This window comes from Bos indicus, chromosome 7, assembly GCF_029378745.1.
Source record: "Bos indicus isolate NIAB-ARS_2022 breed Sahiwal x Tharparkar chromosome 7, NIAB-ARS_B.indTharparkar_mat_pri_1.0, whole genome shotgun sequence".
Classification (NCBI taxonomy): Eukaryota; Metazoa; Chordata; class Mammalia; order Artiodactyla; family Bovidae; genus Bos; species Bos indicus.
Window position 1 is genome coordinate 15,792,954 of NC_091766.1, and position 26,757 is coordinate 15,819,710.

The 26,757-nt window shown below is 42.8% G+C and overlaps 2 protein-coding genes across 2 annotated transcripts; one reads left to right on the forward strand and one right to left on the reverse strand.

Annotated features, from left to right (window-relative positions):
• Positions 1–2,955: 2,955 nt before the first annotated feature.
• LOC109561636 (RNA-binding protein with serine-rich domain 1-like) lies at positions 2,956–6,762 on the forward strand. Its single transcript, XM_070792030.1, has 3 exons — positions 2,956–3,752; positions 5,213–5,305; positions 5,396–6,762. Exons 1-2 carry the CDS (start codon positions 2,956–2,958, stop codon positions 5,301–5,303), a joined length of 888 nt encoding a protein of 295 aa, XP_070648131.1. The 3' UTR covers positions 5,304–5,305; positions 5,396–6,762.
• Positions 6,763–13,903: 7,141 nt separating this feature from the next.
• On the reverse strand, positions 13,904–14,473 carry LOC109560944 (putative methyl-CpG-binding domain protein 3-like 3). Its single transcript, XM_019963389.1, has one exon. The coding sequence runs from the start codon at positions 14,471–14,473 to the stop codon at positions 13,904–13,906; it is 570 nt and encodes a 189-aa protein (XP_019818948.1).
• Positions 14,474–26,757: the final 12,284 nt, after the last annotated feature.

Here is a 26,757-nt window from a genome sequence, read left to right on the forward strand (position 1 = left end):
TGAAGTGCAGAAAGAAACTTTCACTCTTATTTTTGTAGAATGTATCCCAGCTGAGGGAAAGAAAACATTACAATGTTGGTAGGGTCTGCAAATACCTAACCAGGCACAAAATGTGTTAAGTTTTTTTCATCTACAATAGTATCTGATGGTGTCAGTCACCTCAAATTCTTGTGTTTGTGTGCATAGATTTAGGAATCTCTTCAATGCCTTGGATCTGAAAGAGAGTGTGTTCTCTGGAGATTGGGTTATCCCCTGATTGGATTGTCCACTCTCTTCCCCTATTAAAGGAAAATCAGAGACAGAAGTTGGTGGACTTTCCAGTGAGCCACAGGCTGACTGCATCTCAAGAGTGGTCAGAGGACAGCTCTTGAAATTGGGGGAACCTACATAGACCAGATTTCCAAGCTGGCCTTAACTGGTGAGCATGGAATTGATACTGATGGCTAAGCAGTATACATCTACATTTGCCTTTTCTAAAATCTCTTTGTTTTAGCCAACAGTAGCTTTTAAAATGAAAAGTTACCTTACTGAAAGTTATTTCTTTGGTGTTAGTATTGAGAAATATTCAAGGTATTATATAGGTTTGTGTATGAAGCTTTCTTGGGATAATTAGCCAGATTTAAAAAAAAAAAAAACAACACAAGATCACTATGAAGAAGAAGTAGTATTTGTCTGAACTCAGTTTTTTCATCTACAATAGTATCTGTGTCAATAGCCTCAAATTCTTGTGTTTGTGGGCGCAGATTCAGGAATGTCTCCAAAACTTGGATCTGAGAGGGCGTGCCCTCTAGATTGGGTTGTCCACTGATTGGGTTGTCCACTGATTGGGTTGTCCACCTTCTTCCCCCATAAAAGGAGAGGCAGAGGCAGAAGTCTTTCCATTGAGGCACCGGCTGTCTGCATCTCAGGAGTGGTCAGTGGACAGCTCTTAGAACTGGGGGAGCCTGTGTTGACCAGATTTTCAAGTCAGTCTCTTCTGGTGAGTTTGGAATCCATATTGATGTCCATCTATATACTTTTGCCTTTTGTACAATCTTTTTAATTAAGCAAATAGTAGCTCTTAAAATGTTCTGTTACTGAAAGTTATTTCTTTGGTGTCAGTATTAAGAAATATTCAAGGTTTTGTATAGGTTTGTGTATGAAGCTTTCTTGGGATAATCAGCCAAATTTTTTTTTTTTTTAAAATCACTATGAAGTAGAGGTAGTATTTGCCTGGGATCTGTTTAAATAGTTCTCTCTGAAAAATGTTTTACCCACAAGTTTATTTTTCTTGGCTTTTATTTTTCTTTCTTTCTTTTTAAATTCAGCTGATTGCTGCTCCACCCAAGAGTTTCTGATTCATCACATCTGGGAGCAAGCCCTGAGACTCTCCATTTCTAGTAAGTCGTCAGGTATTGCTGCTGCTCTAAGGACACACTCTGAGAACCACTGGTCCTCCTGCTCACAGTCTAAGGATGTTCTCTGAGAACCACTGGTCTAGCTTGTCCCTGGTGGGGTGGAGAAGCTTTCTGAGACTTGACGGGAGGGTCCTTCCTATAGGCAGAGGCCTAGGATGACCCCATAGCAAGAATGGGTCCATACTGCCCCAGATTCTGCCATACTGGGTTTCAGATTTCTTTCTCTTCCTGTTAATAGTGCTTATAATGTGGGTTGAGGAGGCAGTGCTCCCATGAAAGGAAATCAGATTGCTTTCTGAACTAGCTGAGCTACAAAGACTAGACTGTCCCATTGGTAAGCTGGAAGAGAGAATGTTCCAGGCCATCTATCTGATACATCAGCACAGAGTCTGCCCTTCGTGGTTTATTTTCCCCTGTGGTGGCCCTGAGCTGCAAGGAAGAGATAGAAACTGGACATCCATGGGCCCTGGTGACAAGGAGGGGAGGTGCAAGGACTTGGGTTAAGGATTATGATTGTGACTTGCCTATATCACTCGCAGCAAGGTCAAGGTGACTTTTAAAAGTTATTTTACAGTGTCCTACTTTACTTTTTTCTCAGTTTGATTTCTCTACCTGAGATATCCTCTGAAGCTATGTCTAACTTTATCTCATTTCTCTTCCAAATTAATCCATTACCTTTGTGTATTCTGATGTTCCTATAATTCTTTGTTTAATATCTGCTGCTTCCCAGGTGTTGCTAGTGGTAGAGAACCCGCGTGCCAATGCAGGAGGTGTAAGACACACCAGTTCAATCCCTAGGTCCAGAAGATCCCCTGGAGTGGGGCATGGCAATCCACTCCAGTAGTCTTGCCCGGAAAATTTCATGGACAGAGGAGCCCGGAGGGCTACAGTCCACAGGGTTGCAAAGAGTTGGACACCACTGAAGCGACTGAGCACGCAGGCGATGTCTACTGCACTGCAGGCAGACTCTTTACCGTTTGAGCCCCCAGGGAAGCTCAATTTGTACACCTGTCTAAAAAACCTGGAACCTGCTTTGATGTTGGGATAAAATAAGCTAGTACATCATTGGCTCTTGTATTTCCGGGAATATTTAGTAAACAATAAAATGTTTTTTAAAAAATTCAGCTCTCTGATCCGTATGTATCATCAAGTTAAATGGCTATGGCTGGTCGCTCAGTCGTGTTCGACTCTTTGCGACCCCATGGACTGTGGCCCGCCAGGCTCCTCTGTCCATGGGATTCTCCAGGCAAGAATACTGGAGTGGATTGCCATTCCCTTCTCCAGAGGATCTTCCTGACCAAGGGATCGAACCCGGGTCTCCTGCATTGCAGACAGATTCTTTACCGTCTGAGCTACAGGGTTGCCCTTCCCCAAAATCTTCATCAATAACTGTCATTTTTTCTTTCTTCTTACTTCTCTTCCTCCATATCTCCTCTTTCTTCGTCGCTGTGATGGCCTTATTGATGATCACAACATTCTATTGTACTTCACACTGTAGGAAACAGCCTTTAATCTATTAACCCCTTTCTCTCCTGAGGCTGAGAAGCGCGGAGGCGAGATGACTCCGTCTCCCATCCCACGCAAAGAGCGCTCTGGCGAGCAGTCCGCGGATCCCTGTAAAAATACAGGCGCCACCCAGCAGTCCGGCGAGAAGGACCGCGGCAGGGATAAAGCTCGGAAGCGGCGCAGGGCCTCGGGCGGTAGCAGCAGCTCCGGGGCTCGGTCCCGCTCAGGCTCCAGCTCGCCCTTAGCATCCGGCCGCTCGGGATGCTCCAGTGGGTCCCGCAGCTCCAGCTCCAGCAGCTCCCCCGGCTCTCCGAGGCCTTGGCGCCCCCGAGACCACAGGCGGCGGTCCGGTTCCAAACCCAAATCACCCAGACCAGACGAGAAGGAAAGGAGACGGCGCAGCCCCGCCCCTAAGCCCACCAAAGTGCACGTAGCGAGGCTCACGCGGAAGGTGACCAGGGAGCACATCCGGGAGATATTTTCCACCTTTGGAAGAGTTCGAAAGATCGACCTGCGCAGAGACAGGATGCGCGCGCATCCGTCTCAAGGCCATGCCTACGTGGAGTTCGAGAATCCGGAAGAGGCTGCGAAGGCGCTCAAGCACATGGACGGAGGACAAATCGACGGCCAGCAGATCATGGCCACAGCCGTGCTGGCCCCCTGGCCCCAGCCACCCCCCAGGCGACTGAGCTCTCTCCGGAGAATGCTGCCACCTTCCCCCACTTGGCGCAGGGTGAGGAGGAGCAGATCGCGTTCCCCTTGGGGCAGGTCCCCCAAGCGCCAGCGACCCCGATGCCCCCGCCGCCGCCGCCGCCACTGGAGCGGCTCCAGCTCCAGCTCCTGCCGAAGGTGAGGGCAGCAGTTGACACGTGTCCCCGAGCAGCAGAGCTCTGGCTGCAGGGGTGTTGCTGGTTTGGGGTTGTGCTTGTAAAGGTGCCCTCTAGTGTTCTGGCTGGAAAACTTCCAAGTTTCTATAGTTCCTGGGAGTCATGTAGCTGGCAAAGCCAGCAGGGATGAGCAGGGGGCTTCAGACAGACGGACAGCCCCAGCCTGGGAGCACGTTTTTCCATGTCCCAGACGACCTGGGCCGATCCGGTGGCCTGGTCCTGCCCTAACCTGTCGGCTGGCAGAGTCCAGCAGTGATGCCATCCCTGTTAGCCTGGCCATGCACCCGTGTTTGGGTCCTCTTCTGACCTCTGGGGTCAAGTACCCCGTGCTATGTGCCACACACACACACACACACACACACACACACCCTCCCTCCCTTCCTTTCTCTGAAATTGGTAAGTACACACACACACACACACACACACATAAACACACATACACACACCCTCCCTTTCTCTGAAATTGGTAAGTTTCCAGCCAGCTCTGCTGGGTCATCACAGAACCACCCCAACTTAGGGCAGTTGTGTGCTATTCATTGCTCTGCAGGTTACCTTAGCAATGTGTACATTGCTTTTTTGGCTTTTATTGTACAGTCAGGACTATTTATTTTCTGTTTTGGATTTTGTAACTTTGTAGCTTTTTAGATAATGTTGTGGTGGTTCTTTGTTGTGTAAAGTAATTGCTTTGGATGAACCAAGGATTAGAGTTGTTTTTTTTTTTTAAACTTTTATCAGGATTCGAATGAATTGGGGTGATGACTTTGTTCAGTGAAATTCTTAATTATGGATCTTAGTCCACAACTTGGCATGTAATAGGTGCTCTGTAAACATGAGGATCAAGTGATTTTCGTTCCAAACTAAGGAATATAGGGTGTTGAAAGGGGTGGTGTTAGTAATTATGGCAGGGCAACAGGATTAAGATATTTTTATTTTCTTCCTCTAAAACACCCTCTGAAACAGAAATGATGGATTTTAAAAGAAAGTGTGCACTGATTAGGTTTACATTTTAAGTAGATTTTTATGATTAAAGTCTTAAATGGATTAAGAGAGAAAGGATGTGAAACCATAGTGACGACGGTTGACTGCAGTCACCCACCAAAGAGGTGATAAGACTGTATAACTGAAGTTGAGTGACTTTCTGAGAAAACTTTAGAAAGTATATTTGGAGTTCGAATACTTTTTTCAACAAAATATATCTTGAGCCCCTTCTAAAGGCAAAGTGAGTAAGTATATATGCCAGGGTAAATCACTAAAGTCCACATTACTCTTCCCTTCATTGGGTATCCAACTTAGTGAGAGAATTAACATAAAATGAAGAGATGATAATACACATACAGTTCACAATTGGAAAACTAAAAGAGAAAATGCAATATTTGATGACTGGGTCTGGAAAGCTCACTCTGTTCAAATAATGTTTTGCAGGAAGATGGAAAAGTACTCAGGATTGATTCAAGGGCAGCAGGAGCTGAGAGGCCATGGCAGCATTGCCAGATCACCGTGGAAGTGCTCCTAGAGGTATTTTCCTGGGGCAACACAGGTTCTTACCACAGGGCTGGGACATGTCCAGTCTGTATCCATCTCTGAGATCTCTCTCATCTCCCTCAGCTATAGGAAATCTGATTGAAGCAACCCAGTCCGATGGAGAAAACCGAGAAATCAATTGCTTTGAAGAGGCAAAAGAGAGAAGCTGAACAAATTAATAAACTCTTTATTGGTGTTTTGAACTTTGAAACCGCAGAAGAAAGTCTGAGGAACTGTTACCAGCAGTGGGGAGAACTTAGAGCCTGTGTGGTCCTGAGGGATCCTTCCAGCCAAAGATGAAGACAGTGTGGTTTTGTCACCTTTTCTTCCATGACCAAGGTGGATGAAATGTCCACTGGACCCCATTCCATTGATGGCAGAGTGCTTAAACCCAAACATGTGTCCCAAGAGCAGCATCTGGACAGCGGGGTGTCCTTTGGACACTGAAGAAACTGTTGGTATTCAACAAGATACTAAGGAACATCATCTTAGAGATTACTTTGAGAAATATGGAAAAATGGTGCCATTGAGATCATTACTGATAGGCAGTCTGGCAAGAAAAGAGGCTTTGGATTTGTGACTTTTGATGACCTTGATTCTGTGGACAAGACTGTGTTGCCGAAAAACTGTACCATCAATGGTCATCATGTAAAAGTTGCAAAGGCTTTGTTGACATGGGAAATGCAGCAAGTCCAGGGTTCTAGAAGTGGAGGAGGAGGCTGCTTTGGTTTGGGGGTTTATCCTGATGGTGGTAGCGATTTGGGACTAGCATCAGGATGAGAAAGTAACTTCTGGGAAGGATCTGATACATATGGAAATGGTCCTAGATTTAGGGGTGCTTATCATGGGGCTGGAAAAGGGAGAGACAGAGGGTCTGTCTGGTGGTGAAAGTCCCATATCTGGCAACCATGATTGGGGCTGCAGAGGTGGTCATGGCAACAATGGAGGAGGAAATTGTAGAAGTGGAATTAACAATGACTTTGGAAATTATCAGCAGCAATTTAATTACAGTTGAGGGATGGAAACTTAGGTAGCAGGAACTTGAGGGCTCAATACAGTGAAGGAAACTCTGGTCCAGGAGGCAGTGGGGGATGTGGGGGTTGGGAGGGCAAAGCTGAAACTGAGCTGCTTCTTGTTTGCCCTGGGCTTCACTGTCTAGCGGAGGATGAGAGCCCAGAGTTAACTGGGCAGCTTCAGGTTATGAGTAAACATGCAGTGATATGGCAGAAGACACCAGAGCAAGTGCAGAGAGCCATTTGTGAATGAATTAAATTATTTAAGAACATTGCCTTCCTGCAGAGGAAAAACTGTATGGAAGATGCCTTTGAGGCAGTTTCTTAGCTTAATTGTTTTTTTCTAGTGATCTTTGTCAGAGTGTAGAAGCATCACTTCTTTGATAATGTTAAATTTTGTTTAACATTAAACATTTTGTTATATGTTTGTAAATTGTTAACATTTCTTTGTAAAATGTTACATTTTAAAAAATCTTCTGCAGATTTTTCTCAGTTTTTGAAAAGCTATTAGTCAGAAGTATGCTGTAATGAAACATATTAATAACATTATTCCTTAAATTTTAGCATGTAGAATTATTATATGAAGCAGTTGTACATTTATGATTTAATAAAATAATTCTAAAGGAAAAAAGCACTTGTGGTTTGTCCTCTTTCACTTATACTCTTTTGCACTTTTAATTTTTATCTTTTTTAACAATTTTTTTCTAATTTCATGAGATGTCATTGACATACAGGACTATATACAGTTTTCTTAACAATTTTTCTCTAATTTCATGAGATATCATTGACATACAGTACTATATACAGTTTTCTTTTGATGGAAGAGTTCTATTTTTCCAGGTAATGTTTAAAATTGCTGCTACTGTATATGTTTGAAGTGTATGTGACATCTACATCATGAAATGATTACCACAGTGATTTTAGTTAATGTAATACTGGAGGGGGTAGCCATGCCCTCCTCCAGGGGAATCTTTCCGACCCAGGGATCAAACCCCAATCTCCCACATTGCAGGCAGATTCTTTACCATCTGAACCACCAGGGAAGCTCTTCATTTAATGTTCATCATCTCAAAATGGTTTTTTTTTTTTTTTTTTGGTGTGATGAGAGTCTTAGGATTTACTCTCTGAACATATTTCTTCAGCACTGTAGTGAACGGCAACATTAACTGCAGTCATCATGTTACTCCTTACCCCTTCTGCATCTTTTTTTAAAGCTGAGAATTTGTACCTTTCAGCAACCTTTCTCCAATTTCTCCTCCCATGCAGTCTCTGCTTCGGTAAACCAGATGTGATTTCTTTTTCTATGGGTTCATTTTGAGTATTTGGGTTCTTTCTTTTTTTAGATTTTTTTAAATTGAAATATGTGCTTTTTCTTAGTCTCTCAGTCGTGTCTGACTCTCTGCGACCCCATGGACTATAGCCTGCCAGACTCCTGTATTCATGGGGAATTCTCCAGGCAAGAACACTGGAGTGGGTTGCCATTTCCTTCTCCAGGGGATCTTCCCAATCCAGGGATCAAACCCAAGTCTCCCGCATTGCTGGCGGATTCTTTCCCATCTGAGCCACCGGGGAAGCCATTTTGAAGTATAGTTGATGAATAATATTGTATAACTTGCAGATAATACAGTAGAGTGATTCATAATTTTTAAAGTTATACTCTATAAAAGTATTGGTCATAGTCCCTGTTGGTACAATACATTCTTGTAGCTTATTTTATACATTAAATTGTAACTGCTCACTGCTCAAAAGTCAATAAAGAGGCGCAGTTGGTGGAAGGGAAAGTTTGCTTTATTTTGGATGCCAGCATCTGGGTTCAAGTGACAGGGGCAGGATGGACGCCTATCCACAGGCTGACCAGCCCACATAGCTGGCTCATTACTGCTTCTGGGTGTGTTCCTGAGGATGTTTCTGGAACAGATCAGCATTTGATTCCGTAGACTAAGTGAAGTGACCCACTGTCCTCAGTATAGGTGGGTGTTATTCAGTCTGCTGAGGGCCACATGGAAAAAATGGTGAAGGAAGGTGAATCCACTCTCTCTTCCTGAGTGGGAATGTCCATCTTTTCCTTCCCTTGGACTCAGAGCTCCTGGTTCTCAGGCCTTCGGACTTGGATTGAAATTTACCACTGACTTTTAAAAGATATTTACTTATTTAGTTAATGGTCTGTGTCAGGTTTTAGTCTTAGTTGCGGGATGCGGGATCTTTCGTTGTGGCACACAGACTCTCTAGTTGTGGTTCAGGGGCTTATTTGCTTCGCAACATGTGGGATCTTAGTAGGGGTTCAATCTACATCCCCTGCATTTTGAGGCAGATTCTTAACCACTGGACCACCAGGGAAGTCCCAACCCTGATTTTTCTGCTTCTCCAGGTTGCAAATAGCAGATTATGGGATTTCTCACTGTTATAACCATGTGGGTGGATTCCTAAATACGTCTCCTCTTCTGTAGACTTTATGTCCTATTGGTTCCGTTTCTCTAGAGAACCTTGACTGATACACATTAATAAAGTTCCAAGAAAGTGCACCTGGAGGAACTTTTCCAATGCCTAGGAGCCTCCCTCACAGACAATCCCCTCCTCCTCCAGGCAACCCAAGTACATGAACACACACTAAAACATTTAAAAATGAATAGACACACATGCTGAAACTAACTCTAATACATGCACTCTCTCTCTACTTCTATATGACAAGTTATAAATTCTTTGCTCTACTTATTAACTCTTTCCTCTCATGAGGATTAAATCAAACAGAGGCAGTGAATCTGTTTAGTTTATTTCTGGATCATCGCTTTGCACATAGTAGATTCTTTGCAAATAGGGTGACCAAAGAATTTTCTCTCCAAGCTGGAACACACTGGGGAATAAAGAGGGTAGTGTTAATCATTAGGACAGGGCAACAGGATAAATATCTGCTGAAGACAAAAATGAAGGCCTGCCCAGTTGAAGTACGTGATTAGATTTGCATTTAAAACAGATCATCAGGTTATAATGATGACCTATATGGGAGAAGAACCTAAAAAAGAGTGGGTATGTGTACATGTGTAACTGATTTGCTGTACAGCAGAAAGTAACACAAAATTGTATACCAACTGTACTCCAATAAATTTAAAAAAACGGATTCATTTTGTTTTACAGCAGAAAGAAACATTCACACACAAAACAGATCATAGTGATGAGAACAAAGACTTACTGTATGTACAGCCCAGGGAACCCTGCTCAGTGTTATGTGGGAACCTGGATGGGAGGGAGTTTGGGGGAGAATGGATACATGTATATGTATGGCTTAGTTCCTTTGCTGTGCACCTTAAACTATTACAATATTGTTAATCGGCAATACAAAATAAAGTTTAAAACATAAAAAAAGAAAAAGAAGTGAACACAAACACATTGGCATAATAAACCTTGTGATGTAGTTCCTGGGGGCAGGGGAAGAGCTTATGGTGGGGGAGAGTTCAGAAAAAAATAAATAAAAATAACTGATTCACTTTGTTGTACTGCAGAAAGTAACACATACACAAAACAAGTGATAGTGATTAGAATCTAATGATTGGATTATAAGGAGAAAGGATTTAGAATCTCAGCTGTCACTGCTAATTTATTGCAGTTTGTCATTCAAAAGATGACATCTTTGCATAAATGTAGTTAAGTGAATGGATTTTCAGTACTTAAGTATTTAAAGTTCAGTGTTTGAATAGTTTATTAAATAAATTGGTCTGGATTTGGCACTGAGAGAGTCCCTTGGACTGCAAGGAGATCCAACCAGTCCATTCTAAAGGAGATCAGCCGTGGGTGTTCTTTGGAAGGACTGATGCTAAAGCTGAAACTCCAGTACTTGGGCCACCTCATGCGAAGCGTTGACTCATTGGAAAAGACTGATGCTGGGAGGGATAGGGAGTAGGAGGAGAAGGGGACGACAGAGGATGAGATGGCTGGATGGCATCACTGACTCGATGGACATGAGTCTGAGTGAACTCTGGGAGTTGGTGATGGACAGGGAGGCCTGGCGTGCTGCAATTCATGGGGTCACAAAGAGTTAGACACGACTGAGCGACTGAACTGAACTGAACTGAATGACCTTCATCTTTCTGTATCTGTCTCATGTGGGCTTCATGATGTCCCAGAATCCCCTTCTCAGCGTGTGGTGCTGTACATCCCTGGAAACTTCTTAGAAATGAAAATTCTCCATCCCTTCTCCAGACCTTAGGATAAAATAATTTAACAGAACCTATATTAACCTAAGGCTTCCCCGGTGGCTCAGCGTTAAAGAATTCACCTGCAGTGCAGGAGATCCAAGTTCAATGCCTGGCTTGGGAAGATCCTCTGGAAGAGGGCATGGCAACTCACTCCAGTATCCTTGCCTGGCAAGTCCCATGGACAGAGGAGCCTGGTGGGCTACAGTCCGTAGGGTCACAAAGAGTTGGACACAACTGAATTTAAGTGAACTCTGGGAGATGGTGATGGACAGGGAGGCCTGGCGTGCTGTGATACATGGGGTTGCAGAGAGTCCGACACGACTGAGTGACTGAACTGAACTAAACTGAAGTGACTGAGCACGCATGCATGCATATTATCCCAAGATAAAATAACATAAGAAGAGGAATGAGCTTAGTTCCTGTTAACTGGATGTGGGGAGTAAAATCATTATTATCTTGGAATACTGAGTAGAGGGTGAGTGAGTCTCCCCATCCCCTTCATATTTAATAATAGATAGAATATAATAAATAAAATTAATTTTTAAAATTGAATATGCTTATATAATAATTCAAAACCATCCTTTAATTCTTTTAACTTTTTCATTTTTTAAACAATGTTGAGATAGTTTAAGGTGCACAGCAGAGCAAATCAGCCACACATACACATGTATCCTTTCTTATGGGAGGGCTTCCTAGTGGCTTTGAGAAGATTCCCTGGGGAAGAGAATAACAACCACTCCAGTATTCTTGCATGGAGAATCCCGTTGACAGAGGAGCCTGGCAGACTACATTCTCCAGGATCACAAAAAGTCTGACATGACTGAAGTGACTGAGCACACAGGCATGTATATTAACCTAAGATAAAATAATTTAACAGAACATAAGAGGAAAGAAATTAGTTTCTGTTAACTGGATGTGGAGAGTAAATTAGTATTATTAATATCTTGGAATACTGAGTCAAAGGTGAGTCTCTCTATCCATTTCACATTTAGTAATTAATAGATAAGATACAATAAATAAAATTAATTTTAAAATTTGTATGTGCTTATATAATACTTCAAAACCATCCTTTTTTTTTCTTTATTTTTTATTAGAGTATAGCCGATTAACAATGCTGTGATCATTTCAGGTGCACAGCAGAGTGACTCAGCCAGACATATACATGTGTCCCTTCTCGTGGGAGGACTTCCTGGTGGCTTTGGGAAGATGCCCTGGAGAAGGGAATGACAGCCCTCTCCAGTTTTCTTGCCTTGAGAATCCCGGAGATGGAGGAGGCTGGCGGGCTACAGTCCATGGGATCGCAAAGAGTCGGACAGGACTGAGCAACTAACACACACACACACACACACACACACACACACTTCTTGTGGGGGAGTAAATTATGTCCAGGTACAGATATAGGTGGGAGGGAGGCAGGTCTCATCCTGACCATTCTCCATGCTCACCCTTAAATGTAATGCTCCCAGGTGGCCCCAAACCCAGACAGCCCTCCCTACATGGTGACCTCACATGGCTCCATTTCCCAGACCCCAGGACTGGCAGATAAGAACCAGGCATAAACGTGGATCCACCTCCTGTTCCCTAGAGGGTCAAGTGCCTGGTTCCTATTGGATCAGAAAGGGTCATGTGACACTCCAGTCCCAGAACAAAAAGGGGTTAGAATATGCAGATTGGTTCACACTGAAGAGCTGGAATCTGCCTTAGTGCGTTTGGGGAGGCTTAAGACCCACATCAAAGCTCTGGGCTCTAGAAGGGACTTATTACTAAGTTAAATCCAGAGCCTGTTGTCAGGAGGCATAACTGCTCACCTCTATTTACTGTTTTCCTGTTTCTTGGTTACTCTTTGTGTGTTTTTGTCACTTCAGTTGTGTCTGACTCTTTATGACCCCATGGACTGTAGTTTGCCAGGCTCCTCCATCCGTGGAATTCTCCAGGCAAGAATACTGGAGTCGGTTGCCATTCCTCTCTCCAGGGGATCTTTTGGATCCAGGGATTGAACCGGCGTCTCCTGTATTGCAGGCAGATTATTTATGGTCTGAGCCACATCAGCATTCCCTCTCCACCACTGATAAAACAACTTTATCAAAATTGTACAAGGAAGTTCAGAAAATGTCATTCTCTTCCTTCTTGATACTGTCCCCCTTGGACTTCTGTAGCATGACATCTTTATTCCACCTTCTATGGATTCAGTGGAAATAATTATGATGTTTATTGAATGAAGTGTTTATAAGTAAAAATGAATTGTTTATTGAATAAGCAATGATGTCATTCTTTACTACTTACAAATGATGTGCATAACCCTGTGGGGTGGACAAATTTCAGGGACTCAGGACCGATTTCTGGGTCAGGGCAACAAGCTTGCTGGCAAGTCATTTTCAGAAGAAAATGTTTCCAAAGAACGTGTTCCTTCTTAAGAATCAGAGGTCAAAAATAATTTTTCAAAATACCCACTTAGGATTCCATGGTGGTCCAGTGGTTAAAATCTACCTGCCAATTCAGGGGACAGGAGTTTGATCCCTGATCTGGGAAGATTTCACGTGCTGTGAAGCAACTAAGCCCCAGTACCAGAACCATTGAAATCATGCATCTAGAGCCCTTGCTCTGCCACAAGAGAAGTCACTGGAATGAGAAACCCATGCACTGCAACCAGAGAGTAGCCCCTGCTCTCCACAACTAGAGAAAGCCAACTGGCAGCAATAGAAAACCCAGTGCCCTAGAACAGCTAAAAAGAAAATAAACATATAAATAACATTAAAAAAAATCACATTCTTTAAAAAAATACCCACTTAAGATTTAGGTAACAGACAAGGATGTAATATATAGCATAAGTACTAATTGATTTACATTAAAATGTCTTCTGTCTGATTTAACATTTGGCACAAGAATGAAAAAAAAAGGAGACAACTCATATTAAAACAAGAAGTAAAAGCCAGCTTAATAAGATTTTATAGCATTAATTTTTAATATTAGAAAATAACCTCTTTAGAATAGATTATTTCTTGTTTAAGTGTAATTAATGCAAGAAAATATTATAACTAAAAACACTAAATAATTCCCCAGGCTAGATTACCTCTGTAGAATTCAGTAAAGAAATTCTGACATACAGAAATGGAGGTGTACAAAGATATGCAAAAATCTTTTCTCTTGTCACATGAAACCCAATCTCTCCCATTAAAAAAAAAGTTACGCTTTTCGTTTTTGTCCACCAAGACTTTAATAGAGTACAAAGTTAATGTAACAAAGCATCATAGTCCAGAAACAGGGTTGACAGTAAAAGCGGCAAGTAGAATGGGGGGCTGTGGCCCCCCACACCCCACCATGAACCACTTCCCAGGGACCACACCATTCAACTTTCTCAGGATAATCGTCTCCTATTTTTCCTTCAGTTCTCAGGAACATTTTTTCTGGCTCCTGGCTCTCTTTGCCTCCCTGGCAAGCCCGTCTGCCCTCAAGGCCATAATCAATCTCTCCCTTGCTCTCTTCACTTTCCGAGACTGTCGGCGAATATCTGCAACTGTTACTGGTCGTCTGCAGAGGGCGTGTGGGAGAAAAAGCCCCAACCTTGGGTTGAGCTCTGCCCCATCTGAAGACTGGGCAATGATGGGCTCAGAGCTAGTGTGCAGAGACCAGGCACCAGCACGACCCAGGGATTCACCGGCACCACGCTGGACAATGAGTCCGGAAACGTTTGCGCTGTCCATGGTCCTGAAAGGTTCTCCTTCAGGGCTGTAGACTTGGAGTCCCTGCAGTCTCCGGAATGCAAAGGCTTGCTGGGGCTTTTCCAGGGTCTCCTCGCATGGACGTCTTTTGACCACATTGCCAGGATGAGAGGTTATCCTTGTGACTGGCTTCTGGAAAATGCAGCTGGTCAGCCTCAGAGGAAGTAAACATCTGTCACGACGCCTCTGCTTGGCCTTGACTAAAATCTCCTGTCTTTTCTTCTCCAGCTCTTCAGGCATCATATTTCTTCTGAGCCTCTTTGAAAACAAAATGAGATGTAAATTTTGAATAAAATGGGGGATGAAACAACTGCAAGTCATGGAGAATATTCTTAGCACATATGGATAACTCCCTGAAGAAATGGGGTCTCAAATTCCTCTGTGCATCACATTTATTCAGAAGGTTGATAGAACTCAGATTTCCGAATGTCAATGCAAGAAAGTCTGGGGTGGGGACAAGAAATTACATTTCTAAGCATTCTCAACTGCTGCTAATGCTGCTAGTACAGACACCATACTGAATCCTGGGACATTAAGCACATAGGAGTCAAGGACAGAAAGCTGCAGGTCGTCACCCAGTACCAATTCCAGATTTTCATCCTTAGAGGATCTTTTCCTCTTCCCATCTCTGTCACTGTCAATCACACACATGCTGGTGTCCTTGAATCCAACATCATCTGGACAAAGAGATCACAGGGTTCTTTGACTACCAAGACATTAAACTTTTTGATATATCTTTTTCACTTTGCTTTAAGACACACAGTCACCTGGTTTTTATTTTCCTTTAGTGCCTCATCTCCAATGAGATCAAGTGCCTCTCAACCCTCAGATACTTTGCTCTCAAACCCAAGTCCCATCTTCACTCAAATATTCTCCTGCTCATAAAGTAACTTAGAAAAGCCATATTCTCTTCATCAGTTCAGTCACTCAGTCATGTCCGATACTCCATGGCCCCATGAACTGCAGCACACTAGGCTTCCCTGTCCATCACCAACTTCCAGAGCTTGCTCAAATTCAAGTCCATCGAGTGGGTGATGCCATCCAACCATCTCATTCTCTGTTGTCCCCTTCTCCTCATGCCTCAGTCTTTCCCAGCATTGGGGTATTTTCATAAAGTTCCTTTTTTTTTTTCCCACCATGCTCCTGCTGTTGCTGCTCAGTCGCTTCAGTTGTGTCCGACTCTGTGCGGCCCCATAGAGGGCAGCCCACCAGGCTCCCCGGTCCCTGCCATAGACAGTCCTTTTTACCCCCTTCCTCCCCTCCTCCTGTTCCTCTCTCTCCTATTTCACTTAATGATCAATGCTCTTAGAAGTTGGTCCTGCTGTCACATCTATTCTACGTCTACACCTTCTTCCAGGCAATCTCATACATTTCCCTGGCTTCAAATATTCTTCATGAACTAGAAATGTTCAGAGATTCACTGATCTGGCTTCAACCCTGAAACTCAAATATCCATCTGCCCACCCACATCAGTGATAACATTCATGACTCAGCTCACAGTGACCAGGTCCCACACTGAACCAATCATTTCTCCCAAATAATTCATCCTTATCTCAATGTCCCCTAGACTCACTAATTGGTACTAATATCTCATCTACCCTTGAATGGCATTCTGGAAGCCCTACCACCCCATACTTTTACACCAATTAGCCATCCATTTGCCTTCCTGAATCCACTTGAAGATTCGCAACTTTTGAATTCTTGGCTACCTTTCATTTAATCTACAAAATGCCATTTCCACAGAATGACCTTTCCTGATGCCATATCAAAATTTATCTCACATTCTCTGTTAATTAAAAAAATTTTTAATTTATTTATGTGTAGTATTATCTACTTCTTTTCAATTGCTTTTCTCACTAAGTTGGGTACTCAGTGAAGAAAAGATAAAGAGAAATTTCATAGATCCATGGATATAGTCACTTATTGTTTTGGCTTTCCAAGGTGCTCAGATGTCTTCGTTTTAGAGATGTTATGCCGATTCCAAAAAACACTGAACAAATTTTTCTAACAAATTCACATGACTACAGTTGTAAAATAAATTAATCTCTTTCATGCTAGAGTAGAATCAATTGTCACTGAGATTAAGACTCTTCACACTAATCTGTTTAAACTGTAAACCTCATTAGCCCACCTTTCTTTTTAAATCTCACATTTCTGTCTTCTGAAGACTTTTAAAAAAGAAACCATAAAGCTGATTTTATTCCCATTGTTATTATTAGTGCTGGCCCTTGCATTAGTCAAGATATAAAGGAATGTTTGATAGAAAAATGACTTGAACTGCCTATTTATATAGCAGCCATTATATGCTGAGTTGTGTACTAAAACTCACAACTTGGAATTTGACTTAACCCAGATTATGTCACTCTTGTTGAGAGAAGAGGGCTATAGACTAAGGAATGTGTAATAATAGTGTTAAGTGTAATTAAGTGCTATGGTAGGCAATAAGGCCAACAGAGAGACAGAGAGAGAAAGAGCAAGGAGGACGAGAAGTAAGGAGGGAGAATAGGAAAAATAAATTAACTACTATGATGGATGACAAAGAGATTGGGGAAGGTCTATTTGAAGCAGAGAACAGAAATTTAAAGAAAAAAAGGAAAAGAGGCAAAAAAGACCAAACACTTTGTGGGCAAAGAATTGTCCACAGAGGAGAAAGATTTAGCTACTCTAGGGCCAAATACTACTTTTACTACCCAAGGATTTTGGTTAAAAAAAAACCCCACACTTTTCATTATCCCAAGAAAGCTTCATATACAAAACTATATAAAATATTGAATATTTCTTAAGAAACATTAACCCTTGGGAAATAACTTTCAATAAGGAATGTATCTTGTTTTAAGAACTAAATTCTTCTAACTTAGATTTTACACAAGAAAAAAAAAAGCATCTTAATAGATCCTCTTGCCGTCAATATGGATTCCACACTTACCAGAAGAGGATGGCTTGGAAATTTGTCCAGTTGAGGTTTCCCCATCTTCCAAGATCTTCCAGAGCTTCCTCTGACCACTCCTGAGATGCAGACAGATGCAGACAGCCTGTAGCTGGCTAGGAAGTGCAGTAACTTCTGCCTCTGATTCTCCTTTTTATAGGGTAAGAGAGTGGACAACCCAATCAGGGGACAATCCAATCCAGAGGACACACCTTAAGTCTCAAATCAAAAGGACTTGAGAGAGTCTTGAGTCTTTATCCCCAAACACAACAATTTGGGGCTACTGGTAATACTAGATTCTATTGAATAATATGAAATCCTATATGAAAAATTAAATTTGTGAATGGAGTGCTATTTTCACTTTCAACATTTTAATGTTTCTTTTTTTATGGATACCTTCTATAAAAATAGTTATGGACATTTCCATAAGCTAAAATTTCCATACAACTTATGTTTTCATAGAGAAAACTACAGATTGTTTAAATGTTTATCAATAAAAGAATGTTGAAAAAAATCTGCTAACAAGTCTTTGAAGTCTATATTACAGAGTCATTAATAAGAACTCAATGTTCTGTACACTTACATCTCACCTAATCACTGGTAAATCTGATTTATCCTTACCCTTTGACCAAAACAGAAACAGACTCTACTCTCTTTATTTCACTGATGATGATTATTCCATTTTCCCTGTATAAACTTATTACTTGCAATCTTATACAAAACATATGCAGTTACTTTAGTGGTCAAATTCTGAATCATTTATTTAATATAGAATAATACAGTTAATTGCTTTTATTACATCTCCCAAATACTAATACCTAAGAACACGTTCAGTTCCATTTCAATATACCTGCTTTTTCTGTTGCTTTTGTCATGCATCTTAATTCTACATGTGTTTTAATCTCCATGAGATAGTTCTAGAATTGCTTTATAAGACAAAATTCATTTTTATTTATTTCTAAATTATTCCTTCCTTTTCCCTTCACTTCTTCCTGCATTCCTGGTTTTCAATCTGAGATTATTTTCCTTTGGACTTCATAATTCACTCTACTAGTCTGTCTAATTCAAGACTGCTAACAATGAAATGTTTCACCCTAAGATTTTAAAATTATCTTTATTGGGGGCAATACTGATGCTAGGTATAGAATTCTGACTTGATATGATTTTTGATCCTTTAAAAATGGTGTTCTGTTGACCTCTACCTTATTTATGTTCAGACATTCCCAGTTAGCATTTTCTTGCTTATTTAACCTTTATATTCTCTAAAATCTTTAATATTCACTCTGATTTTTAGACACAGTGTAACTCATTATTGTTTCCCATGTATTTTCTTTGCTTAAAGACCTTTGAATTAATTGTGTGGGTTGATGTCTTTCACCTGTTTGTAATATGCTTTGTGTATATTTTCACTGTGATATCAATTCCTCATCAGGCTCTCTCTGCTCCCTGCTTCAATCACATTCCACTTCTCTTTTAACTCTGTCTTGGAGTTTTCCGGTATTGTTTACACTGTGCTTTGTTGGAATATATACTCTTGAGCTGTCTTGCAGTTTTAACCCAGTCTTTTGCTGGAATCAACATCTTCATAATCACTTAAATGCTTAGTTTCACTTCTGACAAAAATAAAACACATAGCTTTATTTTATTTGTTCTTTACATTTATTTATTCATTTAATTATTTGGCTGCATCAGGTCTTAGTTGCACTCTTGCCCCCTTCATTGTGGCCTGTGGGATCCTTGTTTCCGGATCAGGGACAAAACCTCATCCCCTGTGTTAACCACTGGACCACTTAGGAAGTCCCCGTAGCTTTATTTTTAAATAAAGATAGAGCAGTTTTACAATGGGGGGAGGGAATTATTCCTTTTGCTACAATTAAATTCAGATAATAAAAAATCTCAACTTTCATCATATGAATCTATATTAGAAGTCAAAGCTCACCAAAATTCACCAGTAAGTTGGAGGGGTGGAAAGTATGAGCAGGAAGAAATTTTGAGTTTCATATATCTGATGTGTGTGTGTGCACACTGAATCATGCCCAGTCACTGAATCATGTCCGACTGTTTACTACTTCATGGACTATACCCCTCCAGGCTCTTCTGTCCATGGAATTTTCCAGGCAAGACTACTGGAGTGGGTTGCTGATAGAGTATATCAAAACATTATGTAAACATAGAAATTCTGTCATGCAACAAAATCTAAAACTGCACTAGAAAGATGAGTCAAACTCTAGGACAGAAAATCCATTAAAGAAGCTTAAAAATACTTTGTGTGGATCTTTCTCACAATTGGAAACCTTATAAAATCTTTTTGCAGATCAAATTTAACTTTTGAACTAGATGGGCTGTAATGTTAAAATCTGGAGAAGGAAATGGCAACCCACTTCAGTATTCTTGCCTGGAGAATCCCATGAACAGAGGAGCCTGATAGGCTACAATCCATAGGGTTGCAAAGAGTTGGACACAATGGAGTGACTGAGCATGCACGCTTGCTAAGTGTGTGCTAAGTTGCTTCAGTTGTTTCTGACTCTTTTTGACCCTATGGACTGTATCCTGCCAGGTATCTCTGTCCATGAGATTCTCCACGCAAGAATACTGGAGTGGGTTGCTATGCCCTCCTCCAGGGGATCTTCCCAACCCAGGGATCCAACCCACATCTCCTGCAGCTCCTGCATTGCAGGCAGATTCTTTACTGCTGATCTACCAGGATTCAGAAAGAAGAAAATGATATGTTGTGCTTGATTCTTTTTTTTTTCTAATTTTATTTTATTTTTAAACTTTACATAATTGTATTAGTTTTGCCAAATATCAAAATGAATCCGCCACAGGTATACATGTGTTCCCCATCCCGAACCCTCCTCCCTCCTCCCTCCCCATACCATCCCTCTGGGCCGTCCCAGTGCACCAGCCCCAAGCATCCAGCATCGTGCATCGAACCTGGACTGGCAACTCGTTTCCTACATGATATTTTACATGTTTCATTGCCATTCTCCCAAATCTTCCCACCCTCTCCCTCTCCCACAGAGTCCATAAGACTGTTCTATACATCAGTGTCTCTTTTGCTGTCTCATACACCGGGTTATTGTTACCATCTTTCTAAATTCCATATATATGCGTTAGTATACTGTATTTATGTTTTTCCTTCTGGCTTACTTCACTCTGTATAATAGGCTCCAGTTTCATCCACCTCATTAGAACTGATTCAAATGTATTCTTTTTAATGGCTGAGTAATACTCCATTGTGTATATGTACCACAGCTTTCTTATCCATTCATCTGCTGATGGACATCTAGGTTGCTTCCATGTCCTGGCTATTATAAACAGTGCTGCGATGAACATTGGGGTACACGTGTCTCTTTCCCTTCTGGTTTCCTCAGTGTGTATGTCCAGCAGTGGGGTTGCTGGATCATAAGGCAGTTCTATTTCCAGTTTTTTAAGGAATCTCCACACTGTTCTCCATAGTGGCTGTACTAGTTTGCATTCCCACCAACAGTGTAAGAGGGTTCCCTTATCTCCACACCCTCTCCAGCATATGGGGCTACATTTTGGAATGATAACATTAAATTTCCTTGGTTAAATTAGAGAGTTTAAAAAAGTTTCCTCTATTTGTGTTGGCTTTCCTCACTGTGTGTTCTACCAAATTTAAAGTTACACAGGACATGTTGTTCTATTTCTATTGGTGTTGGCTGGAGAAAACCTTGTGTATTCTCATGGAAGTTATTTCTAAATTGTTGTTGCTGTTCAGTTGCCCAGTCATGTCTGACTCCTTGCGACCCCATGGACTGCAGCACACCAGGCCTCCCTGTCCCTCACCATCTCCCAAAGTTTGTTATGTCCATTGCATCGGTGATGCCATCCAGCCATCTCATCCTCTGACACCCTCATCTCCCTCTGCCCTTTCTATATAACATGTTATAAATTCTTTTCATAATGTGTGCTTTTCATAACTCTTTCCCCTTGGTTAGAGTAACATCAACAGGGGCAATCAGTTCAGTTCAATTGCTAAGTCATGTCTGACTCTTTGTGACTCCGTGGACTGCAGCACACCAGGCCTCCCTGTCCATCACCAACTCCTGGAGCTTGCTCAAACTCATGTCCATTGAGTTGGTGATGCCATCTCATCCTCTGTTGTCCCCTTCTCCTTCTGCCTTCAATTTTTTCCAGGATCAGGGGCTTTTCCAATGAGTTGATTCTTTGCATCAGGTGGCCAAAGTATTGGAGTTTCAGCTTCAGCATCAGTCCTTCCAATGAATACTCAAGACTGATTTCCTTTAGAATTGACTGGTTTGATTTCCTTGCAGTCCAAGGGACTCTTAAGAGTCTTCTCCAACAAAAGCATCAATTCTTCAGCGCTCAGCTTTCTTTATAGTCCAACTCTCACATCTGTACATGACCACTGGAAAAACCATAGCTTCATCTAGTTGAACCTTTGTCAACAAAGTAATGACAACGGGGCAATAAGTCTGTTTATTTCTGGATCACAGATTTTACTTCAGAGTTTGCACATAATGTATGTTCTATAAAAAGGGAGATCAAATAATTTTCCCTCTCAACTGGGACATATTGGGGAATGAAAAGGGAAGTAAGTATTAATTATGATAGGGCAACAGGATAAATATCTGCTGAAGACAGAACTGAAGAATTAAAAGTAAGGTGATAAGGATTTCCCTGGTGGTTTTTGTTAAAACCATGCTTCCAATGCAGGGGGTGAGGGTTTGATCCCTGGGTGGCTCAGTGACAAAGAATCTGCCTGACATGCAGGAAATACAGATTCAATACCTGGTTTGGGAAGATCCCCTGGGGAGGAGAATGGCAACCCACTCCAGCAATCTTCCATGGAGAATCACATGGACAGAGGAGCCTGGAGGGCTACAGTGCATAGGGTCACAGAGAGTTGGATACAACTGAGCGACTAACACTTTCACTTTACTTTCTTTCAGGGAGCTAAGATCCCACATGCCTCGTGGCCCCAAAACTGAAAGCTAAAACAGAAGCAACATTGTTCAGTTCAGTTCAGTCCTCAGTTGTGTCTGACTCTTTGTGACCCCATGGACTGCAGCACGCCAGGCTGCCCTGTCCATCACCAACTCCCAGAGCCTATTCAAACTCATGTCCATTGAGTTGGTGATGCCATCCAACCATCTCATCCTCTGTCGTCCCCTTTTCCTCCCACCTTCAATCTTTCCCAGCACCAGGGTCTTTTCCCATGAGTCAACTCTTTGCAACAGGTGGCCAAAATATTGGAGCTTCAGCTTTAGCATCAGTGCTTCTGGTGAATGTTCAGGGTTGACTTCTTTTAGGATTGACAGTTGGCTGTCCTTGCAGTCCAAGGGACTCTCAAGTCTTCTCCAACACCACAGTTCAAAAGCAACATTGTAACAAATTCAATAAAGACTTTAAAAAATGGTCCACATTAAAAAAATCTTAATAAATAAATGTAAGGTGACTGATTAGGTTTGTATTTTAAACCATTGATAGTAACTAACATCTTGTGATTGGGTTATGGAGACAAAGTTTGGGATCCCAATAAATTGCTCTTTTATTGCAGTTTATCACTTAAAAAGTGATATATTTGCATAAGTATAGTTTAGTGGATCCGTTTCAAATGTTTCAGAAAGTAAAGCTTTAGTGTTTGAATAGTTTGTTATATGAACTGGTGTGGATTTGACACTGGTTAATGACCTTCAGCTTTCTGTCCTTGTCTCACATCAGCTTGGTGATGTTCCAGAATCCTGTTCTCAATGTGTGGTGCCTGTAATAGTGTCATCAACATCACCTGGGAACCTTTTAGAAATGAAAATTCTCCATCCCCATCCCAGATCACTTGGGTTGAGGTCGAGCCATCTGAATTTTCAAAACCCTCTAGATGATTGTGATACAGTTTACAATTGGGGATACATTTTTCCAAGGAAGGGAGAGGAGACTTCAAATGAGCTGATGGGTAGCTTCAATGGGTAGCAGTCTTGGTCCAACATTTTGTCCAAATGTCACATTCCATTTTGCATCTAAAAAGAAAGCTCGAAAATATGTCTCAACCTCACAGAGAAAACAAAGAGACAGTGAGACTGAAGCCAAGCAGAAAAAAAATTTTGGTTTATGCTCTAAACATCATGTATGGATGTGAGAGTTGGACCATAATGAAGACTGGGCACTCAAGAATTGATGGCTTTGATTTATGGTGCTGGAGAAGACTCTTGAAAGTTCCTTGGACTGCAAGGAGATCAAATCAGTCAATCCTAAAGGAAATCACCCATGAATATTCACTGGGAGGACTGATGCTGAAGTTCCAATACTTTGGCCACTTGATGTGAAGAACCGACTCATTGGAAAAGACCCTGATGCTGGGAAAGCTTGAAGGCAAAAGGAGAAGGGGACAGCAGAGGATGAGATGGTTGGATGGTAGCACCCACTCAACGGAGATGACTCTGAACAAACTCCAGGAGCTAAAGAAGGGCAGAGAAGCCTGGTGTGCTGTAGTTCATGGGATCAGAAAGAGTCGGATACAACTTAGCGGTGTAACAACCACACAACTAGACGCCAAGGAGTGCTGACCAGCTGAATGTTCCAGAGGACAGGAACTAGAATCATTTTCTGTCCTGACAGTCAGTTCAGATGCAGTGGAGGTGAGGAGACCTTGGAGGAGCCCCAGCAAGTCTGTGGGAATAAGAGACTAAAAGGACTCCAGGGTTGTAGCCACAAAGAACTTTTATCTGTTTGTATTTTATCTTACCTTTTTAAAAGACTTTTTTGATGTGGATCATTTTTTAAGTCTTTATTGAGTTTGTTACAATATTGTTTCTGTTTTATGTTTTGAGGCTGCAAGTTGAAGATCAAGGTGTCTGCCAAGCTGGTTCCTCCTGAAGGCAGTTTGCTGGTGGTTTTGGCATTCCTTGGCTTACAGACTCTTCTCCCCAGTTCCTGTCTTCATCTTCACAAGGCGCTCTCTGTGTGTGTGTGTATGTGTGTGTGTCTGTGTCCAATTTTCCCCCTTTTATAAGGGCCATCATCGTATCAGATTAGGGACCCAGCCTACTCCAAGATGACCTCACCTTAAACCTGAACAAATTACATCTACAATGTAATTTTCAAATAAGCTCACATTCTAAGGTGCTGGAGATTAGGACTTGGAGATAATCTCTTTTAGGCAGTGGGGGACACAACTGAACCCTCAACTTGTATTTAGGCACAAGGGTCAGGCATTTGTATCCCTGGCCAGTCATCAAATGTGGCTTCTCCTAGGGAGGGGACATAATGTTGGACCAAGCAGCTCCCTTAAGCCTTGGAAAGTTCTGGCAAAAAGGACTCAGTTGTGAGCCCCAGTACTCTTGCCTAGAAAATCCCATGGACAGAGGAGCCTGGCAGGCTACAGTCCATGGGGTTGCAAAGAGTAGGACACAACTGAACGACTTCACTGCAAGCCCCAGCAGACAACCTCCCTGGTAGCTTCTGAAGAGGTGGTCTGGGTGGTGCAGCCTGGTGTCAGCCAAAGTGGCCTCCTGTGAGTCTCTGATTATAACAAGGGCAGATAACCGAGTGGCGGGGAGGCGATAAGTCGCAGCATTGGCCCTCGCCAAACACCTCATCACTTGAGCTGCTCGGACCTGGGAAGAGCACGATACTCAGGCCCAACTGAGTCTGCGCCTCTGAGGACTACCCAAGTGCCTGAACCTGAGCGGCTTGGACCTGGGAGGTACATGCAACCCAGGGCCAGCCTCGGATTGTTCCCGGCGGAACAACCTAGAGCCCGAGCAGTGTGGGCAGGGAGGCTACACGCACCGTGAGCGGGGGCAGACCCAGTGTGGCTGAGGCACTGCGAACGCACGCCAGTGTTATTTGTTTGCAGCATCCCTCCCTCCCTCCCTCCCCACAGCGCGACTGAACAAAGAGAAGAAATACAGTTCCACCCATCAGAACACTGACACAAGCTTCCCTAACCAGGAAACCTTGACAAGCCACCTGTACAAACCTACACACAGCGAGGAAAAGCCACAATAAAGAGAACTCCACAAACTGCCAGAATACAGAAAGGACACCCCAAACTCAGCAATTTGATTATAACAAGGGCTTCTAGAGGTAGGTGAGATTGAAGATTCTGGGTGAGTCACCTTGAGGACCCAATCTCAGGCAGAACAGTCAGCTTCATGGGTTGGGAGGGTAGAACCATACCCCAGGGGATGAGTCAGCAGCACCCAGGAGGTTGGAGATCCACAGCTAGAAAATCTGGATCTCATCACACAGAGTGTAGGCCACAACCAACAGTGTCATCCATGCTAAGAGTATCACATTCCTCTTTTTTTTTAATTTGTAGTTCAGCATCCCATTGGGATGCCGCCTCCTCTAGGAAGTCTCCTGGATAGTCTTTTCGAAAATTTATTTATTTATTTTATTTGGGGCCATTATGGGTCTCCACCTCTGTGCGGGCTTTGTTCTAGCTGCAGTGAGTGCAGGCTACTGCCCAGTTGCACTGTGCGCGCTTCTCATTGCGGTGGCTTCCTTCGCTGCTGAGCACCGGCTCTAGGGTGAGTGGAATCAGCAGCTGCAGCTCCTGGGCTCTAGAGTACAGGCTCAATAGTTGCAGTGCATGGGCTTAGTTGCTCTGCACCCTGTGAGCTCCTCCTGGATCAGGGATTAAATCCGCCTCTCTTGCACTGGCAAGTGGATTCTTTACCACTGAGTCACCAGGGAAGCCCCATCACTTCCCTCCTGCAAGAAGTTTGGAGATACCAAAGCTTCCATATGCTTCCTCTTGCTTGTGACAACTATCTCACCTGTCATGCTGCTCACATTTGAGTTGGAGCCAGGGTCCCAGGGACCCAAAGCTGCAGTCGTCTCTTGGCCATGGGTTCGAGGAGTCTGAGTGGCCCCTCTGAGAAGATACCACCCGCCCAGCTTCTCACTCAAGACTGAAGCATCGTTGAGATCCTCTCCTGGGGAGAAAAACATTTTCCCTTTCCCAAGAGGCTTCTATTGAATTTCACAAACCCAGGGAGGCACAATTCAGGCTACTACCTAGCAGTGGCATCAGTTTCTTGGTGGTGAGGAACCTGGAGGGGTATGGGGGATAAATATTACCTTATTTGATCTTCACTATGGTCATATGGCTTCCCCAGTGGCTCAGTTGTAAAGAATCCACTTGCCAATGCAGGAGACACTGGGTTGGGAAGATCCCATGGGGAAGGAAATGGCAACCCACTCCAGTACTCTTACCTGGAAAATCCTATGGACAGAGGAGCCTAGCAGGCTACAGTTCATGGGATTGCAAAGAGTTGGACATGATTGAGCGTGCACGCCCACACACACTTAGTCACACACATGGTCAGATGAAGCAAGGTCTATCATCCTCAATCACTGAAGGGTAAAGTGAGAAGTGTGGGTGATTGTTGCTGGACTGACTCTCACTCACACCCTCAACCGAAACCCTCAGACAGACCTCCCTCCCCTGAGGCTGACTCTGGGCTCCTCTGTGTGACTTCTTTTGGGCCAGTGGCAAACACTGCACTGGCCAGCTACTCTGCATCTAAGCCTCCAGCATGGTGGAATGGAGCAAGATCTTGGGGTTCCCTGGTATTCTTAGGGTTAGCGTTTGGAACCTGGGGAGGCT